At 43.1% G+C, this 18632-nt stretch overlaps 1 protein-coding gene across 4 annotated transcripts in view; it reads right to left on the reverse strand.

Annotated features, from left to right (window-relative positions):
- The window catches only part of FOXP4 (forkhead box P4), a 152837-nt gene that overhangs the window by 19972 nt on the left and 114233 nt on the right, over positions 1–18632 (reverse strand). For all 4 annotated transcript variants that reach the window (XM_081915576.1, XM_081915577.1, XM_081915574.1 and 1 more), the window contains exons 10-13: positions 18255–18338; positions 15623–15824; positions 15434–15510; positions 11448–11549 (exon numbers count right to left, since the gene is read on the reverse strand). In XM_081915576.1, coding sequence (XP_081771702.1) covers positions 11448–11549; positions 15434–15510; positions 15623–15824; positions 18255–18338 — 465 coding nt within the window. The remainder of the gene's footprint in view (positions 1–11447; positions 11550–15433; positions 15511–15622; positions 15825–18254; positions 18339–18632) is intronic.

Consider the following 18632-nt stretch of genomic DNA (forward strand, 5'->3'; position numbering starts at 1 on the left):
GGAGAGCAGATTTTGTTTTTACATCACCCTCTCACTTTGATACACCCCTTTTTAGGATACAGAGTTTAATTGGCATATCCAGCCAAGCATGCAACTCAAAATATGGCAATGTGTCTTTTTACTATTAGCATGTATAGTGGGACACCACTGGGCAGAGCAACCCCTCCCCATACACATGTTGTCACTCATACATGCCAGGTATGCACTTTTCACTGCACAGATTTCAAAGAGCAACACATGCAGTTGTCTTCAGAAGGTCCCATAGGGTTAAGTAGGCGAGATGAAGGTGGTAAAGTCAGAGGAAAATTCAGCGGTGCAAAACACTGGAATGAAAGACGGGGAGACTTTATGAGAGCAAAGGTTTGAGACAAAGAATGAAATGAAAAGAACGAATATATAGTAGGATTGTATTAGCCTTGTACACCCCCTTGCCAAGAAAGTGGGAGTTGCTGAAACAAACTCTTGCTGATACTCTGTACCAATGAACAAAAGCAGCTGAGGAAGGCTTAGAGGATGAGCATAGACGAAAACCTGTAAACCTTACAGAATTAAAATACAGGCACAGCAATACGTTGTGAAGCAACAGATCTCATGCTGGGGATGGTGAAATTACACATTTCAGTTCTCTGACATCATTATTCATGGTCAGTCATCCAGACAGAGGCACAGAACACCAGCAACAAAACAACTGATTTGGGAGCAGGATGCCAGCCTTCCTCACAAAACGGGGCCTAACATATTTCCAGGCAGGCTTCAAAGAAATTAATTTAGAATTAACCATTTCCTCACAAGTAACTGAAACGTCTGTAATTCTGCTATCAAATCCACCATGTCTATGGCGTACTTTAAATATCTTTGAATCACTAACATCAAAAACGCGAAGGTGAATAACAGCAGTTAGTATTCACTCATGCAACAAGCCCAGATTTACAAATAAGTGCCCGCAGACTATTATGAAAGTTCAATATAATGGAAAACACCTAGCACTAAATGACTAATGTTTCATAAGAATTAAGGGTGTTAATAGTACACAGTGAACAAGAGAGATCAAAAGGTGAAGAAACAAAATAGTTTGTGCTATAAATAACAAGTGAGAAAAGAGCTGCAGCTTTTAAAAAAATACAATCCAGTTTTATTCCTATCTAGCGCGCATGCACACACAAACACCCCAGCCAAAGTTAAGCACTTTAAGTCACATCATTTGCAATAGGAGAACAGTGCACATGCTTAACACTTTTGCTGGAATTTAGTGAACTGTTTTCTTTCTTGCAGTATAAGGTAAAGGGACCCCTGACCATTAGGTATAGTCATGGCCAACTCTGGGGTTGCGGCGCTCATCTCACTTTATTGGCCGAGGGAGCTTCCGGATCATGTGGCCAGCATGACTAAGCCGCTTCTGGCGAACCAGAGCAGTGCACGGAAACGTGGTTTACCTTCCCGCCGGAGCGGTACCTATTTATCTACCTGCACATTGGCGTGCTTTCGAACTGCTAGGTGGGCAGGAGCAGAGACCAAACAACAGGAGCTCACCCCGTCACGGGGATTTGAACCGCCGACCTTCTGATCGGCAAGTCCTAGGCTCTGTGGTTTAACCCACAGCGCCACCCGCGTCCCATTCTAGCAGTATATAAACAGATTTATTTCTGTCTTGCAACCCAGAAAATACCTGGCAGAGAGGAAATGGGACAAGTAAGGACATCCACTCTCAATGAAGGAGGGGAGCATGGTGTCCATGTGCACTGCCTCCACTGGGCTCCTCCCTCCTACACTTATGGTAAGGGAATGAAAATGGAACAACCCACTTGCAGGCCTGGAAAGGAAGAGGAGCTATTGCTGTTATGGCATTTCTTTACAACAAGGGTGTAAAACTCTAAATTATCAAGGGACACTCTTTTAGGACTGCTTTACCCCATCAACAACGGGCAAGCATTTCTGCCAATTGTTATACTCCGTCTTCTCTTTTTAACCACTTCCCTGTTAACTCCCATGCCCCCTGCTCTGTATTCCATACTGTACTCCATCATCTCAGGTCCTTCTATAGCTGCTCGCACTTATCGTACTTCCACCCAGCACATCCTATTTGTCACAGCATCCTCATCTCCTCCTTTCCGCTTGCTCTCAACCATCATATCTGCTATGCAATAGAACTCTCTTCCCCGCAATCTGTACCAGCTTCTCCCTCATTTCCCTGTCTCTCTGCATCCTCATCTCTATTACTCCCTTTTCTTCTTTGAGTCTTTTCCCACTCTATTTCTGACCTTCTTAATTACTGTATTTTTCGCCCCATAGGACGCATCGCCCTATAGAGCGCAGGCAGCTCTGCGCGACCCTCTGGAGCCCAGTGCGGCTTGGCGCTGGGCTCCGGGGGATCGCGCAGAGCTGCGCGGAGCCCGGGAGGGCAGGCAGCTCTGCGCGACCTACCGGAGGCCAGCACGGCTTGGTGCCGGGCTCCGGAGGGTTGCGCAGAGCTTCCTGAAGCCTGGAGAGCGAGAGGCTCTCGCTCTCTAGGCTTCAGCGAAAACCTGTATTCGCCCCATAGGACGCACCCACATTTCCCCTTCATTTTTGGAGGGGAAAAAGTGCGTCCAATAGGGTGAAAAATATGGTATCTCCACTCTTCCCTACTGAAGCCCATGGCAAGAGGACACAAAGGGTGGAATGCAATGTTGTGCTAATATGATTGTTGCGTCAGAACAAGCATTTCTGCTTGCCAGATGGAACGATTTCCCACCTTCCCTCCCTGAACCGTTCAGGGGTTCACCTGAACATCCAGAGCAGATCTGGGGGAGATGCAGGAGGCACATGGGGGGCGGGGAAGCTCCACTGTGCTACCAGAGGTCCTTGTGCTGGCTTCCACTAGTGCTCCAGCTTAGTTGAATCCAGCCCTAACCTTTCTTTTTCTTAGCAATTTACGCAATGAAGGAGTTTCTGACGCAAAAAGGCTATATCGCATGGCCAGCTGAATGAATCATGTTGTCAAAAATGGTACCAGTTCCACTGACTACCTCTGAATCCAGGGAAAGAGAAGGATCAGTCTACCAACCTCACGCCACCTGTTAATGAGTCTATGAGGTTGCGAGATATTTGTACTCACACACAATAAGGTAGAAATGGGCTACAAAGAATGGATGTTTGACATTCTTTTTGTGGCAGTGCATAGATTACAGAATACTCTCCTTTGCAAAAGCCATACGGCTTCTCCTTCATTTGTTTTTATATAGGAAGTAAAGACCTACTTGTTTCCATAGGCCTTCAACACCTGGGAGCCTCAGCATTTTGAATTGTCTGTCATTGACTGGTGATAGGTCTTTCTAAAACTGATTTCAAATTTTCATTTATTATGGTTTATTGTTTTTAAATGAGGTTGTTAGCTGCTTCACTATCCTGAAAACCAGGATATACGTATATTGAAATACAGTAAAAGGAAATTAAATGTCCCAGTGGTCCTTAGCCATGGAAGTGCCACAACTGTTAATGCGCCTTAAATTCTGTAGGCCTGGTCTGCAACTAAGCTAACGTTTGGGGAACCTGCCTGGTTCTCTGTACAAATATGTTTGTGCGGAAAGGAGTTGTATATATTGGTGTGTGCTTCCTATGTCTGTATGTGTTTTCAACCTTTATCGTTCTTAGGGGGAATCAGCCTTTTGGCCATATAACTTAAGATGACAGGGTACTAAAGGACATAACAGTCAGAGTAGATTTCTTTCAAGACCATACTAAGTTACTCTTGGGGGGGTGGACCACCACCTTTTAAATTACCTGCTGTTCCATTTACTTATTTTTCTCCACATAACCCAGGTTTTCCTAGTGTTAAACACCCTACTGTATTCATTGTATAGTGATCCTGGATAAATACTGCTCCTTTTCTACTTTGACAATCAGCATGGCATATTGCTTAAAACCAAGAGAACCTTAAGTAGAATAAGGATGATAGTGATCTTGAAAAATTCACCTCAAACCAAGGGTAGTCCAGGCAGGCAAGATAGGCAGGTCAAGTGGGGGATATTGTGTGCACTAATACTACTATGGGGAACCAGCTGCCATATTTTTTTTTAAAAAAACCAGAAATTTCCATGTTCAAACCCAGAAATATTTTACAACCCAGCCACATTTTTCCCTAAAAATGTTAGGTGGAGCAAACTAGTGCTCCTGGTAGGGTGCTATAGTGGTTTTAGCCTGGAGGGCTAACATTTTCTTTCGATGGTAGTGGAGAGGAGGAGAGCTCATCTGTTTGCTGAAGAGATAATTTATGGTAAGTGACTTAAGAGACAAATGTGTCCACATGTAAGGATGTCTCTGAATATTCCATTTCGGAGCAATTTCATATTGTTTGCCTAACATAAGCCCCCTTCATACGTGATCAAGGGGCAGCAGTGCTGTCACAGAGATTCCTTGTCACAGCCAAATGTTTGATGTGCATGTCTGCAAAAGGGAAATCTACTTATATAGACCTGTACACATGTAGGCTTCTTTGTGTTCTGACATGGGTCAGGGTTCCACAGAATGCATAGAGATCTACAAATATGGCATTCTGCACTGCAGACACCCATGCCTAATGCAATGTAGCTCCACTGCCTCTTGTTCATGTGGAACCTCCTCTCCATGGTGAATGCACGAAGGGGGATATTCTCCCTCTAAGGCTTTTGGGGACATATTCAACAGTACTGAAGATTTTGTGGGTTCCCTGCTCACTTTTGGTCTTCTGCCCCATGTCCACTCACCCTAGAAGACATTTTGAAGTTCACATAGTCCATGACTATATTATGGAAGACTTTGCATATAATTATTTAAATGACACCACACAACTATGAAACAGAAGACTTTATGTCCTCTGGACAGGAAAATTCTAGAAGTACTCCATCTCTGGTGCAATCAACATCCCTTTTACAAGTGTCCCTGGGACTCCTGTGATGAAATGCAAGAGGCAGGTAGCATGATAACTGTGAAGAATGAGCTGATATTTCATTTTGTTACCAACACATTTTTATTTATCTTATGCAAAATATATTTACTTTCGTGTGTCTCTGTGTGTGTTTTTTTAAAGCGGCCATAACTTGCCCACTAGGGAAAAGGACAGGACAGAAGTCCAAAAGAGGGATAGCTTTGGATATAGCAGTATACAAATATATCTGCCTACCGACCTTAGAGTACAGTTGCAAGCAAGCACTCTCGTATACCTGCACTCTAAAACTGTAAGAAAACATAAAAGCACAAGGCTGTGTGCTGTTGGCATAATAGTTAAAGACATCACATGCTGCTTGAAAATTTCACAGCGGTTGTATTCCCTCAAGCACTTTCCTATCTGGTGTTTTGAGAATGCGATTACAGCATAGCATAAGCTATTATAGCTGAAATTTGTTGTATTGTAAATAATTACATAGTAGGAAAAATTCGTCCTCTGGCAGGTGAATTGACTAGGTGTCAGCTAATAATTGTTTTCCAGACTCTAGTGACTAAGATTATATAATTCTTGAAGAAGCTGGAGTGAATATTCTTTCAAGTCTCTCATTTTGCACTTGAATAGGTTAACTATCTGTCTCCATCTACGGATGATGTGGCGAGCAAACCCCTAGAATCAGAGCTTACAGTGATTTGTTACATGAGCACAGGCACAGCTTATGTTAACCAGAAATGAAGGGACTTTTTCCCTCAGCTGAGTGGCAACTAAATAAAGGAGGGAGAGAAGCTCCAGACATGAATGACAAACAAAATCCAGGGCTTTTATAGATAGTGAGCTAGGATATTCTATTCCTTCTGTTGCTAGATAGAGCTGCACAACCTAAGCAGGGCTGTCAGCCAACTGCAGCACCTACCCTGCCTGTTTTTGGCCCTCCAGCAGAGAAGTCCAGGAAGATACCTGCATTATATTCTACATAGCTTTTCATTTCCCTAGAATCAAACTCTACAGCCAAGTCGACCGCAAAGCTTTACCAGCCTGTTGCAACCAGATCACCATGTTCAATGGTTTCCTGCCTATAAGACCCCCTCAAGGCAGATTTACACGTTGAAAAGCATACCTCTAAAAATGTAATGAGCAAATGAGCCAAATACCTGTTTGTAAATGCATGTATCATATCACTAAACACAGCAGAGAGCTAGTATTGGCTCCAACTCCCTATCACAAACACTTAGTTGCTAACCCAGGTTTGCTGCCAAATAATATATGGAAAGGCACTTAATGTGTGAACCGCTGAGAAAATGAATGCCTTAGGTATTCTTGCTGAGTTTAGCAAGGCAGAAGAAGAGATAAGGGTGGGGGTAGAAACAGAGCGTATAAAGGGACAGTCTGCAATCCTACACTCCCTTGCCTAGGAGTAAGCCCTATTGAACTCTGTGGGATTTACTTCTGAGTAGACATCTATAGGATTGTGCTAGAAAGGGTGCAAAAAGAGGGTACTAGAGATAGTGGTGAAGTGAGACCAATAACAGCGGAAACAGAGAAAGGGAAGTAACAGATCCGTGTGTCAGGAGACCTGTGGAAAGGAGAGAGAAACAAAAAGGGGCATACCCCTTGGAGGGAACAGGGACACCTGCTGCTGTGCAGTGAAAAGAGAGAGTGAGCAAGCAAGCATATGCTGTGGGGTGTGGAGAGGAAAAATGGCTAACTGAGATGGGGAACAGAGAAAACTCTGGGTTAAGTAAAAGAGAGGACAGTAATGACAGAAAGGGCTACAGACCACCACAGAGAGGGGAACGGAAAACAGGCAGGGCTATCAGTGACAACGATGCAAAGAGGCGAATGTGTGCACTATAGTCTATATAGAGAAAAAGTGGGTTAACAAAAGCAGGGCTCATATAACTCACCCTTTGCACATTCACAGGGAGCACGATTGGGCTGGTGGCCCTGCTGCTGGCTCACACCACATGTTCTGCCCATGCGTAAAGTAGTCCTATGCATGCATCAGCCTGTGCGCACAGAGTGCCTCCACTTACGCTGAGTTCCTGGGTCAATCAGGATCGTCCCTCATGCATGCAGATGCTTTATGTTTATAGAACCACTTTACATGATGGCCAAACATGTGGCTGCTGGTCACAGCCCAGCTCCCCACATCAGTGCATGAGGGTGGTATATATGAACATCTTAAAGAGAATATCAATAGGTTAGGATTACAATAACAAGTTTTTGCTACACTGGACGTCCAATGCAATCCTCTTGCACTGCTAAAATGTAACAGTGGTTCTTAGTGTGCTTTGAGTTGTGCATCCATGGGAAACCATCCACCCACAAGGGCTACCTAACTAAGCAAGAAGAACTGGAATGGCAATACATTGAGGAGAACTGGACCACCGAAGCCATAGGAACTCCACATGCATCTAATTCAATATTTTAGCACAAACTCACAAAATGGAGGAAAATGGACGAGAACAAATAAAGGTACCAGGTTGTGTGCAAGTTTGACATCTTTCCTCTGTGATGATATGCCAACTTCCAGAGCAACTGCACAATTTCTCCAGGGTGCCATAATGTGGGACATCAGCCATGGGCACCACAGCTGCTTTGTTTCTTTCAGGGATTAGATGCATTTAAAAGCACACCAAAGAAAAGCAAAAACCAACATCTACGTAAATGTGCCAAGCACTAAGCACCTATCATGTTTATCATGCTTAAGTAGGCACTCAGTCTCTTCCGAGTAGTCTCTTCCTAGTAGTTTTGTCCTTAGATTCAAGCCCAGATCTTGGTATCATTTGTTTATATGCTTGTTGGGGTGTGTGTCACATTTGTACATGTATGTTTGTATATATAGGGAAAGGTAGCCAACAAGCTGCACAAAGGACCTTCCTTCTGTTTCTTCTTCCTTGTTCAGGCAGTACGAGAAAAGAAGAGGCAGCAACAAAAAAGAGTTTTGACTTCTTTCCCCTTTGCCTGAGGCTTTAAGATTTGTTTTCTGAAACCAGCCTGTTTGCCAGTTTTGCAGACATGCCAAGGCCTCGCAAATTAAGCAGATGATGGATGACAAAAAAGCATTGCTTTCAAGTATTTAGGACAGGGTCTTTTCAGTACCAGCACCCCAGTTATGGAATAGCCATCCTGGACAGGTGCACCTGATGCCATCTTTATGGGCTTTTCGGTGCCAGCTGAATATGTTTCCAGGTCTTTAAAACGTCATTGTTTTGGTCTCTCAGTTTTAAATTTGAGGTTTAAAATTGTTTTTAACGGTTTCAATTTTTGAAAATAATTTAATTTGTTTTATGTTGTACTTGAATATTGTATTCCCCCCCCTTTATGAGCCACCTAGAAAATGCCTGTTATGGGGTGGCTACATAAATATAGTAAGTAAGCAAGCAAGCACATAAATAATTTTTATTTGAGTTTGTTCCCCAGAAGCTAGGGTATAGGCTACTATGTAGTCAGGAACAGTCACAGGCAACATTGGACAAAGCCATCATACTTTAGCCTGGCGTAGTCTCCCTTGGGAAGGAACACAACAGAAATGGAGGAAGAGGCATTTTCTTGCCCTGCTCCCTGGTATCTCTTCACTGAAGATTCCACAAACTTGGGACTTCTTCATTGAAAAGCACATGCACTGCCACATACAGCTACCCTTCCCCAAGGACATTAATAGGTGACTTAGTACTTTCAGCATTTCTCTATGAATTGATCCAAATAAGTTCACTCACTTCCTACATGGTTGATGCCATAACCCCCTTTTCACTCACAGAAAATAACTTGCTAGTCTCAGACTTGTGTTTGCTTAATGGGCAGCAAGCTCTGCTTGGCCGTTATCAAGAGTTTGACTGTTACACAATGACTCTGGCTTCCCGTCTGGGGGAGTGATTGTATCAGGGCTTGCATGTGACACTGGCAGAATTATGTCATGTCTGGAAGACAGAATCTTATCAGGCCTCCAGCTGAAAGGCAGAGATGCCCAGCTGCAGGAACACAACAGACACCCCTCTACTCTGGAGATAGTCCTTCTATCCTTTCTCTCACCCTCCCTCACTTTTGTATCTCTTCTGGAATTACTTCTTCTGCTTTCAAGATCTCACTGAACACATGAGCAAGGAATGGATCAGTGTATTCAGAGAGAGTGGACAGTAATAGGCCAAGCTTTGAATCAGGACAAACGTCAGGACCACCTTCACATAATGAAAGCACACACGGGCACAGACACATTTTAAGGATGTACGCTCTTGCTAAAATTGAATTCTTCAGGAAAAAAATACAAGCAAAGGGAGTTGGACTTGATTCCAAGAGCAAGCATCGGCACCTGCATATCCAGAGCCTGTGCCTCCAGTACACAGTAGGGGAGGTATGCTCATTCTCTGGTTTAGAAATATTCAAAGAAGTAGCTCCTTTATACAAGTGAGGCTATTGGTCCAGCTTGCTCAGTATGGACTTCACTAGCTGGCAGTGGTTTCTAAAAGGCTCTCTGAAAGGTTTCTGAAAGGCTCTCTCATCCCTACCTCAAAAGTATTGAATCTGAGACTTTCTCTATGCAAAGCATGTGCTCTACCACTAAGCTATGATCCTTCCCCATTGTTTCCCACACAATGCCTTTACAGTGATGGACTGACAACTGCCTAGAGAGTTATACATTATGGTGAAAAGGAGAGAGACCGAGACAGACAAATCAAGATTATGATTATAGCAGTAATCAAGACCTCAGTTAGGATCATGGGCCTACTGCATTATTACATATATGTGAATGTAACAGAGGAAACCGGCCCCTTCTTGTGCCATTTTACAGATGGGAAGACAGAAACACCAACTGACAGCTAACATCCTATAGGGAATCTGAACCAGACAGGAGACTGGGTGGCGCTTCTGTTAGCCCCTTTTCATGTGCAAGATTGTTTTCTGTTACAAAGATTAAGTTGCCTCCTCGTGTTCTTCTTCCCCAAGGTTGAAAGTTGAGTATTAGCGGCTCACACACAATCTTCCCTATCAGGAGACCATCTGCATCCCAATGCTCTGAAAAGCCAGCCTGAATCGTCGCTAGCTTGGCTAAGGCATCATCTATTTGCCACATGCAGTGAGATACCAGCCCCCGGGTTATCATTAACCTTATTTTCTATTTCTAGAATCTCTAACTCCCCTTCTGCTTTTCCTGTAGACAGGCCACGTGCATGCCAGCAAAGACCTATTTCTGCAGCCTTATAACGGAACAGATTGGTCACATGCTGTTGTCACCCACCCACACATCACTGCCTCCACCTCAGAGGGCTGAAACAGATTCTTCTAAGAGAAGGAATATAGTTCCCTGGCTTGTTTTACCACCCAGGCAGTTTGACACATTTTAAGCTAAATTCTCAATTTGTCAATTGTGCAGAGTACCCACAGCTCTCTCACCAGAGCGAGCTACAACCGCAGGGCCTAGGAAGAAAGCAATGGAGATGGAGGGACGTTAGATATTCCTCGCTACTAGTACTCCCTGCTTTCAGAAGGTTTGCATCCATTGGTCCCAGCTCCTTTCCCTGACAGTCTCACAGTCACATCACAATTACTGAAAGCAGCACAAAAAAGGATGGTTGTGTGTGAAGGAGATAAGAATGACTCATTCAGCTACTTCCCCCCCGTCCTTCAAGTCATATCCAAGGAAGTGACCTGCCCACCTTGCCAGTGGGAAGTTCCCAAAGATATGGGGAACTTACACATCTCACTACAGGTACAGTGGTACCTTGGGTTACATACGCTTCAGGTTACAGACTCCGTTAACCCAGAAATAGTGCTTCAGGTTAAGAACTTTGCTTCAGGATGAGAACAGAAATCGTGCTCCAGCGGCACAGCAGCAGCAGGAGGCCCCATTAGCTAAAGTGGTGCTTCAGGTTAAGAACAGTTTCAGGTTAAGAACGGACCTCCGGAACGAATTAAGTACTTAACCCGAGGTACCACTGCATAGGAGAAATAAGTCAAAAGGAGGGAAAGTAGAACGTGCAAGCCACTCACACTTTGTTTTAGCCACCTCTTTCATCTGAATCCATCCTTAGGTACATAGAGTGTATTACAAAAGGCAGTGTATATTTCTTTGTGGATGCTGCCTTTACCATAGTATCCAAGCACCAAACGTTCTGTATAATGCTAAGTGGAGTGGAAAACTGAAACATGAGTCTGCAGCCTGGTGTCATAAACTAATGAATAATCCTTTCTCTTCAATTCTAAAAAGTAGTAAGAACATGCAGAATATCTATTCTGAAGTGGCCTTGTTGTACCACTCCAGAACAGAATCTTTAGCAGAATGTTGACACAGTAAATGCCTTAATTCATTAACTTCTTCATGTTTCCCAGTGTCATGTCCATAACCAGGATGCAGCCAGGATACAGATCAAACATGGACACATGTAGTTGCTTAATAAGAGCTCCCTGCTCCCACTTATTTAAAAACCTCTTCCACCAAAAACATTTGGGACATGAAATTATTTAGCAGGTCCTCCAAGTTGAGACCCAGTTCCATATTAAGAAGTGTGTTGGCACTAAAGCTGCATTAAAATCCCAGTCTAAGCTTTACCTTCCAGGTAGCTGTGTTTCTCCTGAAGTAGGCAAACATCCGTGTGAACCAATTGTAGATTTCATTCAATGTTAGCTGCCTGTCGGGTGTCTCAAGGATAGCCTGCATTGAAAGGTGAGAAAAAGTTACTCACAGACATCAGTCCCATAAGTTCTTACCACCAGCCCTAGGCAAACCATTATGAGGACATATGAGAAGATGCTGCTCTGCTTTTCAACTACACATTTCAAAGATCTGAATTTAGGACATCCATGTTTCTCACTTGAGGATTACAACATCAGATGGGGACCAACATGCATGAAACAGCCACCACAGATCCAACACTAAAAATAGCTATATAGCTGTACAAGGTTACTCCGAAACAATGCATTTTTAGTGAAGACAGTTCATGAATTGAGACTCAAGTAACTGAATCATAAGGCTTTGAGAGTGATATGTATGAATGTGTGAATCAGCCCAAACATAGCCTTTAGTAAAGATACAGGAGAAGCCAGATATGTTGCAAAATAATTACCTACCCAAGATTATAGACCCCCCCAAAAGCCAGGAATGAAATATATTATGGACTGAATAGCTAGTCCTCAAATATAAAAAGGAGGTGCAGAAGCATTACTCTCATAATTCAAATGCTCTACCTCTTAGGCTAAATGCACTGAAGCAAGCTTAGCAGCAGAGGAACAGAAAACCTCAGGCCTGGATGTAAAGGGTGCCCTTGTGACTCTCCCAAGCCAGACCCCTCCGCAGGCCAGTTCTCACTAGCCTTGCTTCACATCCACCTTGAGTATTTTTGCCTGGTGGGAATGTGTCTTTGAACTCTAATAATATTTTGCTTGTCTAGAAGACATCTGAAGGCAGTCCTGTATCAGGAGCTTTTTAATGCATGATGTTTTTAGATATGCATTTATTTATTTATTTATTTTATATTATTATTATTATTATTATTATTATTATTATTATTATTATTATTATCTGGCTGGAGATAGAGAAGTGTAGAAACTAGCCTGTTGTTCAAATGTAAAATTCACATTCACTGCTTTGCCCACTGTTGCCTCAGGCCCTTCCAACCACTGGCCATCACAGACCTTGAAAGTTGCCCAGAAGGAAATTCAGCTCTCAAGCTGAAAATGGTTCCCCACCCCTGCTGTGCATGCTCAAAGATCTACTTCAGTCAAGTCTGCAGGTGCAGAGAAGCATAGTCATGGGTAATAACTGGCTCTAAGGCCTTAAAGAGACTTCTGAAACAGATTCTGGGACCTGATATGCAAGATTCTATGAAAATTGTTTCTTTTTCTACTTAGGCGAATGACCAGCTGCATAAAGCTTGGTCATTTTTAGATATGACATATCTCTGCAAATCAGTATTACTGCCTTAAAAATATGCTAAAAGAGTCTTGAGATATTTTCATTTGGCAGGACATACCCTTATGCAAATGCAGTGACACCCTATTTCACATATAGTACACCTGACTGATTAGAAGCTCTAGTAAGTACTAGCCCAGACAAACCATTGATTTCGACTACTCTACCCATCTCACAGTTAATTGGAAAGAAGTGCTCCAGGTTACAATGGATGGAAAGGAAAATCAGTGCTAAAGTATCGCTTTCAAAATGCATAAAAGTTGAATTAATTTAGTGAGTGAGTGAAGCACAGTAACCATTGCTGCAAACCAGGAATTGCACCAGATCAAATCTGGGCAAATTAGCTAGAATGCACTCAAAACATTCCTTACTGAACTAGACTTGAACATTGGAATCCTGATCCCAGTTTTGTAGAGCAAGATCAACAATTTCTGCCTGAAACTGGTCCACTCCAGCCCCTTTTCATTCTTATCTGAACTGAAAGCAGATAACTGGTTGGGCCTGATGTTTGCTAATTTCACTCAGAGAATAATTCAGGCACCATTTGCATCCACATGAGGGGAGGGTGTGCCAATCTTGGTTACCATTAGTGAATAAAAAAGAGAGCATAATGGAGGTACATAGACTAGATCTTGACATGATCCAGTGAAGTTCATAAGTGGTAGATTACAAGGCAACACCTTAACCAGTTTAAGGGCTTAAAAAAACCCTTAAAATGAACTTTCCAAAGATCAGACAAATTCACGGGTGGGATACCAATGGGTATTGGCCATGGTACAGCCAAAAACTTGGAAGTTAAGGAATAAGTATGTACAAAGCCTAAAAAATTATTTATTACAAAAAGAATAATATAACCTGAGCATGCCAAATACGATGTGTGTTGAATATTAAAAAGCAAAACTCAAATGTAGAGGTAGTGAACTTCTGATTACTAGATGGTGAAAGCAAAAACAGCAGATAATGCTCTATTATGTCCCATTTTGTGAGTATTCCAGGAGCACCTGTCTGATCCCAGCCATTTGGTCTGATCCAGCGTTCTTAAACAAAACACTGCATGCAGAAGGGTGTGTGATGCTGTAGGAGGGAGGGAGGTAAGATAAGCATAAAGCCACTCATTCCCACACTTTGGCCTGGCTAATGGAGGTGATATTGTGTCTGAAAACACCAACTACTGCTTGCTCTTGGAAGAGTTTCCTAGATCTCAGCTACTCCAGGGAGGTTAACCTCAAAGAGCTGAATCAAAAGGAATGAATTCCAGGAGCCAGGGCTTTAAAAGGCCAGTGCCAGCAAGCAAGAGATCTTAGCATCTCTTCTAAAGTATATTTTTACATGGACAATGAAGGCATATTTTTAGCCAAAGGAGAATAAGGGTGTAGGTGAGATCCACAGAACAATATCGTAGCCTGCACGCTAACTTACATAGCCTACTTCAATTAACTGGAAGGCGGGGAATACCCACACAATACAGCACCACTAGGGAGCAATAGAAGCCATCCTCCCCAGGGAATTTATTCTTTGTCAAAGATATGCTGTTGGCAGCTCTGGAAACAGAAGGTTGCAGTTCATCCAAGAAACTGACACAGTAAAGTCCCACCTGCTGTGCCTGAAAGCTAAGGCTGAAAAGAGATTTCAGTTGTTATGGACCACTAAGGCTGATCCTGACAAACTCTACTGCTAATACTCTGACACAACAGGAAACATTAGTAGTTATGTTATACCCTGGAAGCCAGAAACACTGTAAAGCCCACCGTGAACATTGCTCCTACATGCATGAGGGAGGGTGCAAATAATTCAAATATCAAGTGTGGCAGCCAACAACCCATGAAATAGCACTGATACATGCAGATTCTATTTTTCTCCTCACAAAGGCTAATATTCAGGAAATGGTATTGGTCAAAAAAAAATCCCAACCATCTCATTTAAAATGGAGATTTGAGTTATTAACCACAAGGTGATTCTGTAGTATTGACTTCAAAAATACCTTGTTGAGCAAGTTTATAAAATCCCTGAAAACAGTGGGGTGGCAAAATCTTATTGTTTCAAGTTGAAGCCATCACTGCCATTTCTGTTGCTGAAAACTCCCCATCCTCACTCCATTTATAGCTAATGTATCTTTCACCCAGGGGACCAGAAAAGCACCAAGTCAGAGACTCTGTAATAGAACTAAGCTGCTTTGAACTCTTGAGGAAATAATGATCATGTAAAGGACAAAGAGGCACTAAGGTCACAAGATACAGCAGTGATGGCTGTAGATATAGCCTAAAGTCTTAGTCTCTAGGCCTTTGACTTCTACACCAAACAAACTACAGAGAGAATTATGTGCCTATCCATTTACTTGCAGTGCTAGAATGTCTAGTGTTAACTGTGAAAGGCATGGTTGGGTGAAAAAAACCACAATAGCTCAAGACCACAATGAATCCAGGTTTCCCAACTGCCAGATTTACACCCCAGCCACTGACTCAAATTCCATTTCCAAAGGCAGCATAAGAAGGTGATGTCTAGAATGTACCATTAGCAACCTGAGCCACTTGTCACAAGCAACATTCAAGTTGAGTGTGAACAACTGATGCCTGTTCCAGGCCTTTCTGGCACACTTGTACATTTCTCCAAAAGAAGGAATTTCTCACCTGCCGGATAAGCGAGGCGTATGTGAAGGGGGGGCGGACATCTGCATTTTTGTAAAACTCATGATTCTGCGCAAGTTCTACGGGGAAGAAAGAAAGTTATGAAGAAAAGTAGCACACAATTCAGTCTAAGAAACACACAAATCAACCCAAACATAAAGTTGCAGCTGCAGTTTCCCCAGCTGCTCTCACCTGAGGAGATTGGCGTGCAGAACTTGTCTGAGTTCCTCCTGCGAATAGGCCCTACATTGTGTAAAGTGGATGAGCTGATGACAGAAGGGCCCTGCCGCAATGGAGTAATGGGTGCAGTAGCAGAGGTGGGGGGATGAGGTAATCCATCAGGGAAGGTATCAGAAGTGCTCTTGGAGAGGGTGGCGCTGGAAACCAGGTTCAGCTGCTCAAAAAGGATGACAAACTATTATTAGAATCAACCCAGGAGACAGAGAGGTGTCTGGGTAAGCAACAGTTTTCTATATGGACATAGCACATGGCTGCTCAACTTCTATCAATGAAGATAAAGGTTGGGTGAAAGGCAGAGGCACACCACCGAGGGTCTACTAATCAATTCAGCAGCAAAGATTGAAACAGGCACCTCAGATAAGCACTTGAGACTCATCAACTACAATTGAAGGGCTCGATGTGGATGAGAAATCAGATCATACTCTGCAAACGTGAATGAAACCTGAAACTCTTTACTAGCTACATCAAAGCCAGTTGTTAGAAACGTGAAAGAACCAGATGACCATCTAGTACAATATAAAGTATTCCTCCCTTTCTCAGTTTTTTTTAATAAAAAAACTAATCCATAATTCTTGTCTGTAGCCGTTTTTTCAAAGCAAATGGGAAGCCAAACTTTAGGAGGAACGGTTTTCAGTTACAGCTAGCACAAATTACCACCTGTACTGCAGACGGGGGCTGAAATTACAAGATAGTGGCTTGCATAAATCCAAACATGGTCCAGGTCTATGAATGTTTATTTAGAAGCAAGCAAGCATGCGCAGGTGGGGACCGTTAGTGAGCTCATGGCTTAGGCAAGATTTGAGCTAAGGGCTTCCTGGCTGAAAGTGTGCACTCTTAGCTACTATTCTACACCACTTCCAATGAGATTGTCTAAACTGCAGCTTAACTTGGGGGAAAATTAATTATCTGCTCATTTCATGAAGGTGATCAGGTAGTTGTGGATTTCATTTTAAAATCATTGTGGCATTGCCACAAGTGTCTCATTAGCAAATTGGAGCAATGCTGTCCCAGGATACAGCACAATTCCCAGTAGTTCATCAGTACCATTATCTATAGTCATATTCTAACACTGACAGATAAGCATTATCTTTTGAAGATCCATGTAAAATTTCATCTCTTGCCAAGAAAGAGGATTGCAATCATTTCATGAGTAAAAAAAAATCAGGTCAGCTTATACAACCATATATTGAAGCACTGTAGATGTCAGTGAGCTCTTGGGGTTCGGAATGTAATTCAGTGATATGCATGTACTTTCTCTCTCTTCCTTCCTCAAAACTGTAACCATGGCCACCTCCCTTCTCATGAACAGGAGGGACTTTCAGAAACCACAGAGGGGAAACACATATTTTTATCATTGATGCAAGTTCTTCCAAGAGGGTCTCACACGCACAGATGTGAACTAGAACCTCAAGAGAGCATAGATGTCACCAGCTGCTTTTCCTGAGATAGATGTGGGTCTCAAACACCTTAGAATGGCCAATAAGGCAGCACATAAGGAAATAGGTCAGGAAGGAGCCAGTAACACACCCTGCAGGGTAGAGGACACTAGGGTATGTTTGTATCAGCTTTGATTTCAGAATTTGGTGTGCTGTTTCAGCACTTCCAAGCAGCACTTTTCAGCCTATGTCTACGCAGTTTGCAGGACTGACACAAGTAGTGTGGTCTTTCAACACAGCTGGCTTTCTAAACTGTGCAATGTGAATGCAAGGATGGCCTGGGCACAGCCTGTTTTATCCCAATCCCCTTGCTTCACTCCTTGTGTACAATAGCAGCTTGGGCTATCTGGGCATGCTCTGTGAGCTGTTGCCTCTGGGAGGTTGTCTCAGTCTGGCTTGATGTTGTGAGAACAAGTGATTCTACCTGCCTGCAGAAAGGGCCAGCACAGGTACCTATGGTTGTTTGTATTTCTATAGCACCATCAGTATGCTTGCATGTTGTGAACCGCGCTGAGATCTTCAGATGAAGGGTGGTAGATAAATGTAATAAATAATAAAATAATAACATGCACGACAATTTGCAGAGTCCAAGAGGACAGGTTCCTCTCTCAAGGAGATTACTAAGCCTATACAGTTTGAGTTATGCCTCTGTGAAATGCCATGGAGAAATGCAAGTGTAAAAGAGGACTTGGAGAAACAGATAGAGGAAAAGTATTGTTATTATAAAGAAGGGACAGCTACCTGGTGGTTCATGGGCAGTATCTGGCAGGCATTATGATATTACATGACCCTCTATGGCTGTGACTGTGGAAAGTGAAGCTCAAGTAAACAATGTTTGGGTTGTAGTAAAAGGGAGGATTCCGCAAGGGTGGAAAACTGGTAATCATCAGTTCAGGAGTTTCAATGGAGCGTAGGTGTACCTTGGCTTCCTCACAACATCATGCCATCTACTAGGAGCCTAGTGGCTCAAAGGAACTCGTAGGAAATAGTTCCCGTTACTGTGAGTCTAGAAATGTTGTCACAGCCAGGGTTGCTTCAGCCCTGAGTGACTCTGGCAGGACAATATGGGCCTGAGGCTTGAGGTGGCAATCCCTATTAGAAAAGAAAGTTAGAGCGTAAAGGTGAGGAACAAACTGAGCATTGCTTACAGGCTGACTGAACGGCTTTGGCTCTGAAGGTCTCATATGGAGGTGGGCCATCATCGCCTGGAGACGCTCACTCTCCTTAGCTAGCTGCAAAGAAAACCAAACAAGAAGTCATTTGTTCTGAGGAAGCTTTTTCCCATTAGTGGTCAATTCACTTGGCCAACATATTTAGAAAGGTGGTCCAGTTAAGTGTTCCATCAATAATCATGCCCTTGAATGGTTCCCTCTACATCAGCAGGGATCTCACACACCTCGTTTTGCTTGCTCCATTCAACATCAGTGTGAACATGCCATTCTCTTCTTTTGACTAATATTTCCTACATGCAGTAATGTGACAGCACTGGGCTGTTCCCTTTAGCTCTTGCTGTGCTGTGCTGCCTT

This window comes from Podarcis melisellensis (genome assembly GCF_964234715.1).
Source record: "Podarcis melisellensis genome assembly, chromosome: 6".
Taxonomy (NCBI): Eukaryota; Metazoa; Chordata; class Lepidosauria; order Squamata; family Lacertidae; genus Podarcis; species Podarcis melisellensis.